This window comes from Macadamia integrifolia, chromosome 8 (assembly GCF_013358625.1).
Source record: "Macadamia integrifolia cultivar HAES 741 chromosome 8, SCU_Mint_v3, whole genome shotgun sequence".
Lineage (NCBI taxonomy): Eukaryota > Viridiplantae > Streptophyta > Magnoliopsida > Proteales > Proteaceae > Macadamia > Macadamia integrifolia.
In genome coordinates, this window is record NC_056564.1 from 2,195,319 (window position 1) to 2,212,953 (window position 17,635).

A 17,635-nucleotide genomic window follows, 5' to 3' on the forward strand; every position below is an offset into this window, starting at 1 on the left:
CCCACGTTCTGACTTCCCCTTGCGACATTAGTCAAGTTAAATGTAGATGGTGCGAGCAAAGGAAATACTGGTATTAGTGGAGGAGGAGGTTTCCTTAGAAATAAGGATGGCACGGTTCTTGCGGCTTTCTCTAGTTTCTATGGTGTTTGTTCAAATTCTGTGGCTAAGCTGCGGGCTTTGAGAGATGGTTTAAGGTTATGTGTGGATATGGGTTTCTTAGATTTTTCTACTAGCTCCAATTCTACTTCGATTGTGAACTCGATATCAAATAGGTTTTGTGATCTATGGAGTTGTTGGTATTAATTTTAGGATGTTATGACTCTATGTGACTCTCTTTGAATTCGAATCTCTTTCACTTTTCAAGAGAGTAATAGAGCGACGAATTGGTTGATAAACTTGGCATGTGCTTCAACTACGGATTCAATTTTTCTTGGTGACCAAACTCTTCATAGATACTTTATCTAAATCATTAGGGAAGGTAAAACTAGGTGACCGACATTTATAATGTAATTTTTTTCCTTTGGGTTTTTTTGTTGTGCTTTGAGAGTGCGATTGTTTCTATTTGTTGGGTTGGGGTAAGGCGGGTTATGTTCCCTCTTGTATTATCTTTATATTTTATTTATAATATCTTAGGGGCTTCCCCGGATCCCAAATAATATTCAGAGTTTAAACAAAAAAAAAAATGCCATGCTATAAATCTTCCCATAAATACAATGATTAGTGTTGTAAATTAAAAAAAAAAAAAATTTCATAGAAAGTGTTGTAAATTCTTTAAGAACTTAAACAATTGAGATAGTAAAAAAAGAGAAAGAGGACTGTATTTAGGGATGGGAATGTGGTATGTTCAATTTGATTATTGGAAAAATAGTAGACATTAGACAAAATTATACCTCGCACATGTGGGAGCCTCGTGCATCGGGTACATCATTTTTAATAATCGTGGAGAATCTATCATGTGTCGATAACTTGGTATTGTGCATAATCTAGAAATACCAAACTCGTCCTTGTTTTCTCTTTTACTTTCTAATGTACATGGTTTTGCTTGAATCGGTATGAAGAACCCTAAAATCGCAAATTTGAGAAATATTTCAACGATTTTGGTAGTTTTATTCAGAGTCGACCATCGATTCGTAGCAAATTATGATAATTCCAAATCCATTCGCCAAGAATCGCATGTGGCTTGAATCGGTCTGAAAAAAAACCATAGAATCGATTTATTCGATGAACATTCAAATGATTCTGGTGGTTGGAAATCGGGACTGGTGACTGCCGATTCTGATCTGAATCGGGTGATTCCCGATCCACGCGCCACTTGGTGTATTTTGTCGATTGTTTTTGCGTAATATATCGGAAATACCCGCCCGATTCTTGAAACCCTGCTGGTATAGTCTTTCTGCGAAACCCAAAAACTTCCCGCTTCCTCTGCTCGTCGCCGAAATAAAAGCGTTTGGGAGAAGGATACTTGGGCGAGTGTGTATATCTATCAGCGAGAGAGAGAGAGCCAGAGGGAGGAGATGAAGATAGAAGAAGTGCAGTCCGCCACTAAGAAGCAGCGAATAGCTACTCATACACATATCAAAGGCCTTGGTCTTGAGGTAATTTTATCTCTCGCTCCCATGCACCACTACACTCACGGGAAAGAGAACTTTCCTCTTTTTCTCGGAAGTTTTGGGTGGTTGGATCTCTGAGCTTAGTAGGGTTTGTTGAAGTTTGCCGTTTTCTTTCCCGCGCCAAGGCAGTGGGGTTTAGTTGTTAGGCTTTAAGTTTATTTGGTGTTCGTTTGTTGGTTTCAACGATTTTATGTGTCCGACTATTTGTTTTTTTGTTGCCCATTTCTGCCGATTGAAGATCTAGACCTACCTGTATTTTGGTTTTGTTGCCTGCTAATTTCCTAAACCTGAGTTGGGTTATTTGGTTTTTTAGGGTTTAAGCTAGCTTGTAATGTGTCAGAATTTCAGAGTTCCGTTTGAATGTTGTTTGTTCTGTTTCTTTGCTACACTTTTCCATATGGTGTATCGCGGAGGGATGGTCAGAACACGTACATGGAACTTGCCTCCCATAATCAGAAACTTGGAATATTTTCCGCTGGCTGCAATATTGGTAGGAAGGAAGTGTTTTTCAAGTTCTGAGCTTTTATTGATTGTTACTCGGATTTTATGATTTTCACTTGATTGGGATTTTGAGTTTTATGCACCGCCCTGGGATTGTGACTCTGAAATTACGATCTCTGCTTATTGGTCTCCTTCTTCGCATACTTTTCTATGCTAGATTTATATTGTTTATTAGTCTATTCACTGTTGAGGTCCTTTGGATTTTGCAATTACGTATCTGTTCCAGGCCAATGGAAGGGCGATACCTATGGCCGCTGGGTTTGTGGGTCAGGTGGGGGCTAGGGAAGCAGCAGGTCTTGTTGTTGACATGATACGCCAAAAAAAGATGGCTGGCCGGGCGCTCTTGCTGGCAGGCCCTCCTGGCACTGGGAAGACTGCGTTAGCCCTTGGAATATCTCAGGAACTTGGAAGCAAGGTATCTTTGTTCCCTCAATTGTTTTTTGCTCGCCAATGTCTTTTGCTTCTTAGTCAAAGTTGTTTCATTTTCCCCTTATCTCAAGCCTGTTGCTACCTGTTGCTGAAATTTTATTAGCTTGCATCTTCCTTGTATGTTGAAGGTGAAACACTACACACAGGTTATTTAGCAGCAGCTAGAACCAAACTCTAGTTGGTTTATAAGGTCCTGTTGTTATGGCTATATAAGCTTACTTGGCATCTATCTAAATGTAGGTACCATTCTGCCCAATGGTTGGATCAGAAGTATATTCATCAGAAGTCAAGAAAACCGAGGTTCTGATGGAAAACTTTAGAAGGGCTATAGGTCTTCGTATAAAGGAAAACAAGGAGGTCTATGAAGGAGAGGCAAGTTGTTTCAATTTCTTCTCTACATCATTTTCTTTAGTCCTATTTCTCATTATTTTGTATATTTTTTTCCTTTTTCATCTGGGATTTTTACAGAATTTTTTATTTGCGGACCACCTTGTTTTAGGTTACTGAACTCTCTCCAGAAGAAAGTGAGAGCACGACTGGTGGCTATGGTAAAAGCATCAGTCATGTAATCATTGGGCTGAAAACTGTCAAAGGCACGAAACAATTGAAGTTAGACCCAACTATTTATGATGCTCTGATTAAGGAAAAGGTAAGGCCTTTTGAATTTCCTCTTTTTTTTTGGGTGGTAAACTAGGATTGGATTTTCTACTGCCCTGTTTCAACCAATTTAGGTACTGGATCTTACCAAAGCATTGGTTTAGTTGCTTATTATCGTCACTGTTGGTGGTGGTTCTCTGATCTTAATTTTTCTATGAATTATTTTTGGGGCTTCCATTATCAAATGCTTGGGATACCAAGTACTGTCATCTGGTCTTGTGTACATTTGAGCAAGTGATATATCCATATTTGCTGCTATTAACACTGATATGCTTATAAATGTCCATTTCCCAACTCATTTTGTTGGTTGATACTTATAGTCTGATATATCTGTAATATAAACTGCAGGTTGCTGTTGGTGATGTTATATATATTGAGGCAAATAGTGGAGCGGTTAAGAGGGTTGGTAGGAGTGATGCTTTTGCTACCGAATTTGATCTCGAGGCTGAAGAGTATGTTCCACTTCCGAAGGGAGAGGTTCACAAGAAGAAGGAGATAGTTCAGGTCTGAGTTATTTCCACTACATGCTAGAACCTCAGTTGCTATTTGATGTTTGATAAATCTAGTGGTAAATATGGTTTTGATGGTTTTTTTTGGGGGTGGTCCTTTCCCTCTTCCCGTACTTTCTAGGCACTCTTACGTCCGCTGTTAGCTCGGGGGGATTTTGGGTTTGCGATCTCATCTGTAATCTTTCTCTCAGATGTATTGACACAACCCATACACCCCTTTCCTCAAGGACGACATTGACACTACCCCTACTCAGGTTATGAAGAGCATTAGTGCGGTTGTTATAAATGTTCATGGGATGCACTCTCTTGGCTGGATGAGAGTCACATGAAAGGAGGAGCTGCTCTTACTGGTCGAAGGGGGTTCAGCAATTTCATAACCTTACCAATAGGAACTATTTTACAAAGTATCAGTACCTTTCTTTTCCCCCCTTTTTTTAAGCATTGACATGTTGATATTTGAAACATTTCAGTGAATTGTTATACAAATTTATGAAACTTGAAGCCTTTTTGTCAGGATTGAAGACAATTAAGAGCTCATAATTTGAAGTCAACTTGTGGAAGGAAATAATGCTGCTCATTAACAAAACTGAATTCACCATATGTAGATAATTGATGCACATATGATGCATTATTCTATACTTGCATTTGTTTCTTTGCCATTATAGTGTAAATTGGAAAATGACTTTCGACAGAATACCAGCCTACTTTTTGGGGGGTGGGTTGATAAGCAATTTAGGTCCGAAAATATATATGGTTCTGTTAGGAAATTGATGACTCTTACATGCCTATTTATGCTTAGAATAACAATATCTAAGGATTCATCACAAATTTCAAGAGAAACCATGATTTCCTACCATAAAAATTACATGATTCCCAGAATTTAATGATTCAATTTAATTTCGATTAGGACCAGAATCAACCTAAATTCAAAATTTAATTCCCTTCTGGAATGGGCCAACACAATCAAAAAGCTTCAAGTATATCAGAACAAGTCTTGCAGGAGGATGGTGAGAAAAGATGCTCCGGTGTCTCTCATTGCTTACAATGAAACATGTATATTTCGGATGCACTGAGGAGGTCCATCACCCTCCTACTAGAAATTGATCTAATCTACTAGCGTCACTGTGTGGAGGAGGAGGGAGGAGTGAGTATTGTGCATACAATAGGGAGAGGGAAAACTCATACGTGCGGTGAAGGTAGGATTCAATACCAAGACCGGGCAGCAACAGGCCAAGGTTCTACAGGCTGAGAGGGCCGGAATCTTTGTACTAGAAGGTTATGTTGATTGATATATGTCATTTCCGAACAATTTCATCAAAGTCCACTTGCTTTTTCTTTTTTGGGAGGGTTGGAAGGAGGTATTTAAGAAATGGGCACTCCATTGTCCATTTTTCTTATATCTTGATATCCATTTATTTCTGCTATTAGCGTAGTTTTACCATTGTGTTCAATAGTGCTAACAGCTCAACAGCAGAAAGAAAGTCCCAGTTGAGTGGCTGCTGAGATGGACTGCCAAACAACACTTCCATCAGACCTTGTCTTTAGTCTGCCAATTACATGTCATATACTCTTGTTGCTGGTCGTGCTGAAAACACTAAGAAAGATATGCTTACCAGGTTGTTTGCAGCACCAAATGAGTTTGTAAGCAGTGGAGTGAAGTGCTTTAATTTGGGGTGCTGGTTATGATTTTTAGAAGGCTCTAAATTTTGGGATTTTTATCTTGATCGAGCTATCTTCTTTAGGTTGTTGTGATCTGGTCTTGTGCAGATTCTGTAGGAGGCAATTTAATTATTGATAGCATTTTCATCGGTGCGTGCACTGTTATAGAGAGGTAATTGCCTTTTCTGATTTTTCCTTTCTACCCCACCCCGGGGGGGTCTTCCCACACATTCCAGGATGTAACATTGCACGATCTGGATGCTGCAAATGCCCGACCACAAGGTGGCCAAGATATATTATCATTAATGGGCCAGATGATGAAACCAAGGAAGACTGAAATTACTGATAAGCTACGCCAAGAGATAAACAAGGTTATGCTCTGCAATTTCGAAGCATCTAACTTTTTTTCTTTTTTCTTTTTGAATATTTCATTTATCCAAACTATTTATCTAAACATCTCAGGAAAGTGCAGTTGTGTATTACTGAAACTGTAAGCTTTGTTAATAACAGGTTGTTAATCGCTATATTGATGAAGGAGTGGCGGAGCTTGTCCCTGGAGTGCTTTTTATTGATGAGGTTCCTTTTTGTTTCAGACCTTGCATTCTGCACTAGGTTTTGGCTTTGCTCTGATGAGTCTGATATTTTCTGCAGGTTCATATGCTGGACATGGAATGCTTCTCTTACCTGAACCGTGCTTTGGAGAGCTCGCTATCCCCCATTGTAATTTTTGCCACTAACAGAGGAATATGTAATGTAAGGTATACATTCCAAGGCTTCTCAAAAATAAAACCTTTAACCTGTCTATACAGTACGTGACTCAAGTCTGTTTTGAATAGCTATGTGAAAATTACATTTCAATGCTAAAAGGTAACAAGTATGGCATTGAATGGTGTTGACTGGCGAAAGAGGATCCGTGAAGCTGACCCCATTTAGGTGGGATAAGGATGAGTTGAGTCGAGTTGAGTTGGAGTATGGAAACACATGTGATCTGAGTAGCATAATATGTGGACAGATTTATCTTAGTTATCTTAGTCACCATCTTCGTCATTGCTGCACTGTAGTCTTCAGCAGTTTCATTTTACAGTAGTAGCTCTAGATTCTCTAGGAGGAAATTTATCTGATAGTGTCAATTTAAGGTATGTCCATCCACTATCAGCTTTTCTGACATTCTTTGGACTCAGTTGAGCCATAATTTTTTTCAAAATTTTTCTTCATAAACAGTCTCTAAGTTCTGTAATTTAAACCTTACGGTAGGTACTTTTCAATACTTGCGGATCCATGTAGCTGACCCCATTTAGTTGGGATAAGGCTAAGCTTTGTTGTTTGTTGCTGTTCTTGGTAGGTTCTTTTCATTCAAATCTGCGAGTTAGTTCTTTGGTCTCTTCATGATCTGTGGAAAAATGCTTAAATTGTGCGCCCAACTTAAGCATGGTCCCACACTCCCACTTTGAAATTAAAGATCAGGCTCTGAACAAAACTGAAGTCGACTGTATTCAACTTAATCAATCCATCTGTTTAACAGAAGAACCTACATCAATTTTAGGCTACTGCTAGAGTGATAATATATAAACTAGGGAATGATTTTTTGATTTTGTAAGAAGAAAATGAATGGTGGTGAAGGAATTTTCTGAAGAAAGGGTAAGATAATGGTTATGAAAGAATTAAGAAGAGATAACACCACTAGGATTCAAGGTTCATGCTAAATATTCTGCTCAACCTTTAATATATTCAGGTGTTCTTCCAGGTGAATTTTCCTCCCCAAAACAGCTGCTTCCTGTAGCAATTTCTTTATGAGCAGTTGCAGGCTGCAGAAATCTCTTCCCCCCCCCCCCCAAATTCTGGATTTGGTCCATTTTGATCTAGATATGTGGTTGCATGGTTTTACTGCTCATCAAAGTTTTCGGCGATATGTGCTTTGCAGAGGAACAGATATCAGTAGCCCTCATGGTATACCTGTTGATTTGTTAGACCGTCTGGTGATTATGCGGACAGAAACTTATGGACCTGCTGATATGATACAGGTTCACATTATATTCTTCATCTGTATTCGTAGAATCTCTTTGCAACTTTTGAGCCATTCACCATCATTTTCATGTTTTTTATTTTCTGCTGAATGTTACCTGTCCAGATTTTGGCTATCCGTGCACAAGTTGAGGAACTGGTAGTTGATGAAGAAAGTCTGGCTTACCTTGGAGAGATCGGGCAGCAAGCATCCTTAAGGTTTGAGTTTTATGTATAATAATTATGCTTTGTCCTTCTCATTAATTTCTGGCTTGCTAAAGTAAATGGATTTATGATATCTTGCTGACGTTGGTGTTATTGCTTTGGCAGTTGCTGCCCTTCTTAGTATAACCTATGCATGACATGAGGCAAACATGATGCATATCAGACATTGAATATGTACAAATATGATGTGCGTTAAAAGCGGGACTTGTAATCATATGATGTTTGCCATATTAGGCATGTTATGTAACTGGGGTTGGTTTTGTCTGAGCTAAGAAGTAGTTGAGTTGATTACAAAATTTAAGTCTTCATATATACTCTTAACTGTACCTCAACTATGGGCTTATAAATCAGGCCCAATACAAGAACGCCTAGTAAAATAGAAGGCCCAAATTATGTAATTAACCATCCTGACACTTATTTAGGTCTTTTCCTAACAGGTCTAATAAACTCTCTTTTGGGCCTAGGCTTCCAAATCGAGTCTAAATTCATGGAGCCATTGGAGTGCCACTGTATCAGTTGCACATCTGGTTGTGGGAGAGAAACTAGTGAGAGGAAATTCCTAATGTTGAATTCTGTTTAAATACAGTGTACTGATTTTCTATACTACAAGACTTTTAACTAAATTCTAACTGAAATAGGACTGTTATGATAAACTGTTGTATGAAATGAACTAATATAACAAAATATTATGGAAGCCTGCACACAAACACATGAACTCATGAATATTGCTGGCCATGGTTCTAAAAAACAAAATAGAACGGAACGGTCAATATCAGCCTTGACCGATACCCGTTCCACATGTATGGTCCAAGGGTAACATTGTAATAAAATCTGATTAAAAAAAAAAACAGGGGTAGATCTGTCCGATCCAGGCCGATCCAGAATGGTATCAGAACAGCATCAGCCTTGACCGATCCCGTGACCGTTCCCCAGTTTTATAACCTTGTTGCTGGCTGCAAGTGTTTATCAGAGTGGGCCTGTGTTACTCTAGGAGGTCATAGCATTTATCGATCCTTTGTATTCTTAGTGTAGGTCAATCGTGGGATTAAAGCAGACAAAAGAATGATTCAGTTCGAAAGAACCAGAAGGCCATCAGCAAACCAGGCAATCAAACTAGATTAAGAATGGACTAATATGTTTAATTTTGAGTGTCCAATGGGTTATATTAGGGATTTAAGGCCTATATGGCATTAGTGTTAGTTTCTATTAATTAGTTGTATTCTTTATTTTAGCAGTGTTTTTAGAATGGTTGTAATGCGGGGCCGGTGGGCCCCAAGAAAACCAACTCAATTGGATGTGGGCCCACTTAAATGCGTAATAGCCAATTACTAGAATCAGTGGCAATGTGGTAATTAAATTGGAAGTTCACAAGGTAGAGTGGTACTTTTGTAAATAACCAGGAATTCTTAATGGAGTGGCAGAACCGTAATTCTAAGAAAACTCCCAACTAAAAGTAGCAAAATGACGGATATGGGTTAAAGGGGGTGTTTAGGAAAATAATAATTGTGAATGGGAAACAGAATAGCTAAAGCACTAGAGGGTAATTAGATTAATAATGTTCAAGAATAGGTTAAATAGAACTCAACTTAGTGGGCAGGGCATACTTGTAATTATCATGAACAAGGCTGCCGCCTTCTCCATGACAACAGAATAACCAAGGTGGAAACTAGAAACTTGAGATCAATTCAGCCACCTAACCAAGGCTCCAAATCTCAGGAAAATTTGTGAACAGATTCGCCTTCCCCAGATTTATTGAATCCAAGACTCAATGGCATCTAATAAGAAGCCTTGATCAAGTATTAAAGTTCTGAAATTCCTCCAGGCGGTAGTTGCAGGATCAGCCATGAGTCAGACTTCAAGCTCTCAACAGGGTCGATCACAGGCACTGAAATCTTAGGGTTTCTGATCGCCCAGAAGAATATTTCCTTCAGTCAAAATCTCAAGTAGGGAGAGTTAGGATTGAGGGAGATCAGTTGAGTCCCTCTCAGGTCTACTGGTTTGGTGATGGCAGAAGTGAGTGCAGGAAGATGAAGAAGAAGGAATAAGAGAAAGAAATATATAGAGAGAAAGAGAAGTCGCGCAGGGAGGGTGATCGCACCAAGAGGGAAGAAGGGGGTTCTCTCACAGAGGAGAGAGGAAGAGAGAGAAAAGCAAGATCGCAGGGAAGAGATGAAGAAGAAGAAGAAGAAGAAGGGGGGAAGAAGACAGCCAGGCAAGGGGGGGGAAGTTTCACAATCACTTATTTTTTTTTTATTAATCAACTGACTATTTCCATGAATTACATGTCTAATTTATACTAAAAATAAAATTTAAACTTTCTAATTAAAGTCAAAGATTGAGGTAGAAATAAAATCTCCTACACCTAGGCTAACAAAATAAAGAAACAACTAAGGACTCAAATAGAAAACAAATATTCTTAAATAAAAAGAAAATCCTAGAATATTCTATTAATCTTGAATCCAAATTAGTAACTTGGAACCCAATTGGATATGGGTCTTGGTCCGGGTTCTGGAGTAGGTTTGGGTTGATCCATCGGAGCGTTGCTGCATCAGGTTGGATAGAAATGTACCATCTAACCATAGTTTCTATTTTGAAGAGTCTTAGGTTGCAAGATCTTGATCTCGCCCCTAGTCCTGCTAAACCAAAAAAAAAAAGAGATCTGGTGAGATCTTGCCGAGATCTTATATTCTTCCCGGTCGACTCGGTGATTGGTCTCAGTGACCATTTGGTCTTTGTAGCCCCAGAAACTTTCTATTTACCTTATTTTAGTCCTTCTAAATACAATGGGAACATCAGGTTTTTAAAATCAAACCCAAAATGGTATTTTGACTTCATACCCGATGTAATTAGTCTTCATACCTTTCACCCTAGGCTATTCCACAATAAAAACAAACAACTATTGACCATGTTTGTATGAAAAAAATGGTTTTGAGAAGTTGTTTTTACCTAAGGTACTTTGACTTCGTACCCGATGTAAGTAGTCTTCATACCTTTCACCCTAGGCTATTCCACAATAAAAACAAAAAACCATTGACCATGTTTCTATGAAAAAAATGGTTTTGAGAAGTTTTTACCTAAAACTGTTCTTGAGAAGAAAATGATCTACAAAGGTTGATGATGAAGTGCTAATCTCCAACCTCCAAGTGTTGAAGTTGTTAATCTACACTGTAGAGGAGAAATTTGGCAAGAAAAACCGCCAATAGCTCACATTTTTTTTTTTCACAACAGGGTGACGTAGAGATGTCGAGTTATGTCGAGTTGAGGATCGAAATTATGTATTTACCCCATGTGATTTGGTCTCTGGTCAAGTCAAGACCGAGATATGTACATTTATATATCTCCTTTCATCTTGTCTCGTCATTTTCAAAAAGAGAGATGATAGCGAGATGCAGTTTGCTCTTGTCAGATGCCAATGGCAACTTTGGTGGGATGCGATGGTAGCTTGGTGGGAGGCCAAGTAGACTGGTCAGATGCTGGTCTTGTTCTAAGTAGGAGGCCTAGTTCATATCCTTCATCTTCTATCTTATATCTTGTTCTCTTTTACCCATCGATTCCTGTTATTGATAGCAGTATTCTGCCAAGCTTGTGGTGGCATCATTTTTTGCCTTGTTTCTAGTATTCCTTTTAGTTACTATTATGCACAACACTAGCTATTATGTTTGCGTTATTTTCTAATTCCTATCTTTAGTTTCTATTTTGGTTCTAGTTGCTAATCTTTGAATTATCTACTGCTGTTCTCTAGTTTCTAACTCTGTTTTGGTAGTTTCTATTTTCTATGTTCACTTTCCATGTTGGTTCTCGTTTCTAAATCCATTCACTCACTTTCTATTTTGATTTCTCTTGTTATTCTACCTTCTAGACTTCTAGTTGCTGTTGCACTGATGTTTCTAAATTTGATTCCAATTTTCCAGCTAGTTACTGTTTTAAACTTTTAGTGATCTTCTAATATGCTCAAATCCAATCATTGGTTCTGGTTCAAACTTTAATGGTTTATTGTCCTTCCCTGTTAGCCTACTTGACCAGAATTGTGGCCACACAAAACTTGTCTTTTCTCTGTTTAATTAAATCTCAGTCGCTGATTTTGTTTCATATACTTCCCACAATTCTGGAGTTATATATGGTTTTCTAGCCCTGATCCCTAAGTTAGTAGAATATCCCATTAAAGTTGTTCGGTAGGAATTGAAGGTTTTATATGGCTGGGAGAATGCAGAATAGGATGTCAGTCATGGTACAAATAATCAGAATTGTGATCTCATACCCGACTCCAAATGAGTAAATGACTTGCTGTATTAGCATTATCCATGTTAAATAATAGCTAGTTTTTGCATATGGAATTGATACCAAAACAAAACTTACATAATTCAGTTTTTGAACTGAACTATAATCAATTATGGGTGTGAGAACCCTGTCCGCTTGTGTTTTTCTATGCCCAGACACATGGGGAAGGCTGTGAAAAGACACCCCTGCACCCGACAGCCCACCCCATGTGTTTGGGCGTGGAGAACACAAGTGGATAGGACCCTTTTCCTCATCAATTATTTAGCTTTAGGGTAACTAAAAACTAGAGGAAAGATGTCCTCACTCAACTATCTGGATTTCAAACTGAGTAAAAAAGAAAATCTGTTGTTGCACCTTGGGAGCTGTTTAACTTTGAGTAGATAATTGTTGAACGAAAGAATGATATACCTTGGTGTTGGAAGGGTTCTTCATGATCCTGATTCCTGATCTCCTGGTGCCCATGGTTCTAAATTCAGGGGTTGAAACTAGATAATTTTTTTGGGCTATTTTTAGAGATTCGGGCCAAAATTAGGGTCGAAATTTCTCAAATTTGAAAATCTTGGGGCAGGACAAAACCATCGAAACTTCTGAAATTTTGAAATTTAGAACTATGCTGGTGCCATTAGAGAAAGGTAGCATCTAACTAAATCAAATTATTGAGGATAAATCAGGACGACATTTGTGCTTTCTGATATTACTATATGGTTATTTACATGCACTGCATCACTGCATATTGTTATTGTTGCATGGGTGTGACTGTGAGCGTGCATCATGTGCTCAACATGCACTGAAAATAAAACACATTCTTACTCCCTCTTACAAAGATATCTCTTTTAAAAACATGCACACCCCACACGGATGGCTTTTTATAATTCAAACTTATTGTTTCTTCAGGCATGCAATGCAGCTCTTGTCACCTGCCAGCGTTGTGGCTAGAATGAATGGTCGAGATAACATATGCAAGGTATGAACATTTTTTTGACTTGGAATCAAACAAGACCATATATTTCTTGAACATTCAAATTTTATATCCTCTGATTCTGTTTTGTTGGCAAAATCTATAGGCGGATATAGAGGAAGCGAATGCCATGTATCTGGATGCAAAATCTTCGGCTAGGCTTTTACAAGAGCAGCAGGACAGATACATCTCATAGTCACATATAATCTTTGGTCCATCTGCCTACTTTGTTCGGCCAAATTGTAGTAGTGAATATTGAAACAACAATTGGAGAAGGGCGAGTGAAATTCCATCCTAGTGACAATCACAGGTGATTTCATCGAGTATTGGATGCAGGTCATGTCTACTCGGTGGGCAACGTCAATTTTTTTTTTTTACTTTTTCTTCTGAAAGGCCATCAGTATCGCTTGTGGGGTTTACGTTGGGATGGTTCTGCCGCATTCCCAGAGCATCTTTTCTATCGCTTGTTTCTTGTTTCCCCATCAGTGTTGGGGGGACAGAGCCTTGTTAGTCGGGTGATTGTATTGATGTAATGAAGATCAAAAGAAACATTCAAGTTTTGGTGTTTGGATGGTTTTAGTGGTAGGGAAGCAAATTCATAAACTTCCTATGCAATTTTATTTTTCTGTTCAATGAATATCGGCATCCGGCCATTTCAAGAATTTCATCAGTTGAGAGTGTACTCTGGAATGTCACCAGGACAAAAATTTTTGATGCACAATTGCTGGGGTGTTGGGTTTTCTTAATGGACGGAGTCCCTTTGCATCCAAGGTGAAGAGAAAGAGAACCTCTTCATCCACAGGATCTGACTCTCCGGTTGGATTCCGAGGGATCATACGTATTGATTTGGACCTCTGTTAATCACTATTCCTGGAGTCCAATAGACTGAAGTCACATTAGATGAGGAGATTCTCTCTTCACTATGGGTGGTGGAAAGGAGTGATATTTCAGAGTAGCACCTATAATTTGAAATGATGTCCTTGTCTTGAATCTCTGCTTAATAAAAAGCTCTTGTCGGAACCAACCAAATAGTGTAGGGCCTTTGGCCAAGATATTTGGGCACGTGAGGTTACAGCCCACCCGTTCTTACCTATACTTTGGGGTATCTGTGTCGCTCGCTAGCTAGTTAGCCTCTGGACCATGGAGTTGCAGTTAGTGTCTTCGTTGCACTCCAGTAGCTCAAAATTAACTCCGCCGTGGGCGTGGGACTGTGGAGGTAGAGGGCTCAATACTAAAATTTGCTTCAGAGACAAGTACGTAAGACATTAACTCATCCCTTCCAACCTTACCCTCTATGCGTACACATGGTAGGTGATAATTAAACGTACTTTTACAGTTCCTATGTGTATTGAGATATTCTCTGACAGCAGTAGCTATTGTGGTCGCACCAACCATTCTGGGAAACATCTGGAGAGGTCGTGGTCTGCTGGAAATTGGAAATTCTTAAGAGCGAAGGGCATAAGGAGCAGTGCGCAATTGAGACCGGAGCCCATAAAAGGGCCCGAGACAAAGGGAACTGTGGTCGGTGCAGTTGCTCTGATCATTGGAACTAGTATTGGCTCCGGGTTACTAGTTCTCCCGAAGAAAACTTCCTCTGCAGTACTCTCTCTCTCAAAACCCCAAGTACAAGTATCTTTTCCTTCTGTTGTGCCTTTTCAGTTTTCACTATAATGAATTCTTTAAAGACGTTTCTTCATTCTAAATTGCAGGGATTCATTCCAAGTGCAGTGTGTATGATACTTTGTTGGGGTTTTCTTCTAATTGAAGCCCTTTTACTAGTTGAAGTAAATGTGGGTCTGTTGAGGAAGAAGAGGAAGAAACTGAAAGAAGAAGAAGAACTAGAAGGCATTTCCATTAGAACCATGGCTCAGGAGACACTTGGAGAATGGGGTGGGGTTCTAGTCACTGCTAATTATGTTTTCCTAGGTTATACCACCATGGTGGCATATACTTGCAAGTCAGCTGAGATCCTCTCTCAATTGATAAACCTCCCGCCATCAGTCTCAGGCATCTTCTTCACCACATTCTTCACCATTCTCGTCTCCATTGGTGGGACCCGTACCACTGACCAGGTCAACCAATGGCTTACTGTCTCCATGTTAGGTGCGCATAATATACACTGTTTTCTACTCCATGAAGTATCTCCTTTGCACTTCCAGTCGAAGAAAAAAAATTCATTTGTTTGACTCAGTATGAACATTACTTCGGTGATAGGAGAGAGTAATGTGCAGGTTTACTATTAGCAATTGAGGTGCAGTCTCTTCTGTCTGGCGGGTGGTCAGGCTTAGAGATGGCAGGAAATTGGGGAAAAGCTCCATCAACAATCCCTGTGATTATATTTTCTTTGGTCTATCATGATATATCACCTGGTACTTTAATTTGCAAGTTTTAGGGGTTCATTTTTTGTGATGTTTCCATGCTTTGTGATAAGGCTCTCGTCTCGCAGTTATTTGCATGTATTTGGGTGGTGATCTCAGACGTATAAGGGTGTCAGTCATTCTCGGTAGTGTTGTGCCTTTGCTTGCTTTGCTTGTTTGGAATGCAGTTGTGCTTCGTCTTCCAACTCAAGCAGATGACGCCGTACTTGACCCTGTAGATTTGCTCACGAGGTAGTCGGATATCTAATTCAAGTTGATCTTTGATCTATTTCTCCTCTTAATGGACCTGAAAAGTTTAGTAATTTGGCTCTACCATCAGTTAGGAATAGATCTTGGTGGGTTTTCAAATAGTCAAGTTGCATTGCCACAATGGGTGCTCTCTTGGATTGCAGCGTCTAAATCTATAATGACCTTGGAAAACTCTCTCCCTTTTCAATAATAATATCGGTAATCCTCACTCTGCTTCAGGGTGAGTTGGACTGGAGTTTCTGTTATGGTAGAAGCCTTCTCACTTCTTGCAGTTGGAACTTCATTGATTGGCACTCTCCTAAGCTTCTCTCAGTTTTTCATGGAGCAACTTTGTAAACTTCCGTGGCATAATCCATCAAACCAAACACAAGTAACTTTCTCATCTCTGTCTAAATTTGTCAAGCATTGCTCCACTTGTTTGCTTGTTTTACATGATAATAATAATGGCTATTTCATTGTAGAAATCCAACGGCAATCTTGAACAAAGTATTTTGAGGGATGAGAGCATGTTTTTTGGCCTCCAGAAGTGGTGGCATGCAAATAAGCTTAGATTCATGGCAACAGCAGTGGCTGTTGCTCCGCCTCTATTTGTATCTGTCACCATTCCAGATGCATTCTCCGCAGCTACAGACATTGCTGTAAGTAAAGAGAGCAATTTAAAGGACAATCCATATATTGAGCTGGCTACATATGATACTGAAACTAATGTATATATTCCATTCCCACCCATGAGTATGTATCTTTCTAGTTTCTACTTTTTAGTTGAATTGGTAGAGGCTTGTAATTAGGTCATAGATTTTAAATTCATTGGCATGTTTGATTTACTGCAGCGGGGGGGGGGTGTTTATGCGCATCTCTTCAACCTTATCTCTTAACTAGATTATGAGGATGACCTTTGCAGAAGAAAACCATTGTGTAATTTTCTTTTGTGGTGATTGATATGTTAAATGATTCAACTAGTCTGTAAGGCAGTTTCACATGAGACTGGTCTTGTTGCATATTGTCATGATAGTTGCAGCATTTGTTAGTATTTTAAAAGTGAAGACCTGGGAAGATGGAAGGGGTCTTACAATAGGAGTTGCCCAAGTTTTTGGAATCCATGAATCTTCTGTATGTAATCAAGATAACTTCTCTTTAGGATTTTTTCGGTGGGCAGGCTGGGAGGGTAAGCTTGAACAAAGATGGTACGTTGGCACTATCTTGCTGGTTTCTTGTGTGGAAATACCTGAAACACGATCATACAGAGCCTTCTCACATTTGTTTAGTTTTTCCACATTTAGAGATTTGTTAGGCAACCTAAACATACAAAAGAGGTAGTTCTTGAAGAAAAGAAAAAAATAAAAATAAAAAGCTGGTCTTGAATAGGAGTTAAAACTACTTTAGCTTGTTCAGTCTAAGAGAACCTTAGTTCTTGGTTTTCTAATCAATTTTCAACTGGATGTGGTTAGGGAGGTTACTGCATGACAACGTTGTATGGAGTAATCCCACCAGCAATGGCGTGGGCGATGCACACCAATTCATGTGATGCTAATGATCATGATGGCAGCAATAAAGTGGAAAACAATGACCAGAAGGTATTATCTAAAGCAAAACCAGCAGTTCTTGGAGTAGGTTTATTTGCTTGTGTGATAGTAATAGAGCAGGCTCTACAAGATCTTTTATTGTGGAATCCTTGACAACATTGTTGACAGTCAAAATGAGCCTGGAAAACTCTGCCAAACATAGTCATGCTTTATCACCCCCCCCCCCAAAAAAAACCCAAAGGCTGTCTTGGTTTTACTGTCTTTTCTGTGAATTGATCTTTGTAATATTGTTTAGTGAGTTTGATCAATAAAAAGTGGTTTTGTGGTATATTAAGAGAAAGATGTTGCCAAAGAAAAATTAAGATGTCATTCACAGCTAATTCATGCGCTAAAGTTATTACCGAGGAGAGCAAAAGGCCAAACCCAGAGTTGGTATCAGATCGCTCGTGAATCTAGGCGGACCGGGGAGAGAGTGACAGTTGCGTGTCTATCTAGGCGAATCCTCGTTTAGTCCCACATCGCTCGTGGATCTCCGTCTGCAGTCCTATATCAGTCCCTGGACGCCTTCTCTAGATAAGCCGGTTTTGATGGAGGGCAGAGGGCATCTTACAAATATTTACATATTTAAAAGAGCTTATAGTTTTAACACTATCAGATA

General features: G+C 39.2%; 2 protein-coding genes across 3 annotated transcripts; both read left to right on the plus strand.

The window, feature by feature from the left end:
- Positions 1-1,375: 1,375 nt before the first annotated feature.
- LOC122086661 (ruvB-like protein 1) lies at positions 1,376-13,489 on the plus strand. Its single transcript, XM_042655622.1, has 12 exons — positions 1,376-1,595; positions 2,338-2,526; positions 2,781-2,912; positions 3,040-3,189; positions 3,546-3,701; positions 5,602-5,736; positions 5,876-5,941; positions 6,017-6,123; positions 7,287-7,386; positions 7,494-7,585; positions 12,764-12,833; positions 12,934-13,489. The coding sequence occupies exons 1-12, from the start codon at positions 1,515-1,517 to the stop codon at positions 13,021-13,023; spliced, it is 1,368 nt and encodes a 455-aa protein (XP_042511556.1). The 5' UTR covers positions 1,376-1,514; the 3' UTR covers positions 13,024-13,489.
- A 455-nt stretch (positions 13,490-13,944) lies between these two features.
- On the plus strand, positions 13,945-17,305 carry LOC122086660 (tyrosine-specific transport protein-like). Of its 2 annotated transcripts, none has more exons than XM_042655620.1 (8): positions 13,945-14,080; positions 14,198-14,426; positions 14,537-14,930; positions 15,059-15,196; positions 15,274-15,436; positions 15,674-15,824; positions 15,916-16,092; positions 16,903-17,305. In XM_042655620.1, exons 1-8 carry the CDS (start codon positions 13,968-13,970, stop codon positions 17,128-17,130), a joined length of 1,593 nt encoding a protein of 530 aa, XP_042511554.1. In that variant the 5' UTR covers positions 13,945-13,967; the 3' UTR covers positions 17,131-17,305. The 2 variants fall into 2 exon arrangements, with proteins under 2 accessions (XP_042511554.1, XP_042511555.1); XM_042655621.1 differs by having other exon boundaries at positions 13,961-14,080; positions 14,164-14,426.
- The last annotated feature ends 330 nt before the right edge of the window (positions 17,306-17,635 follow it).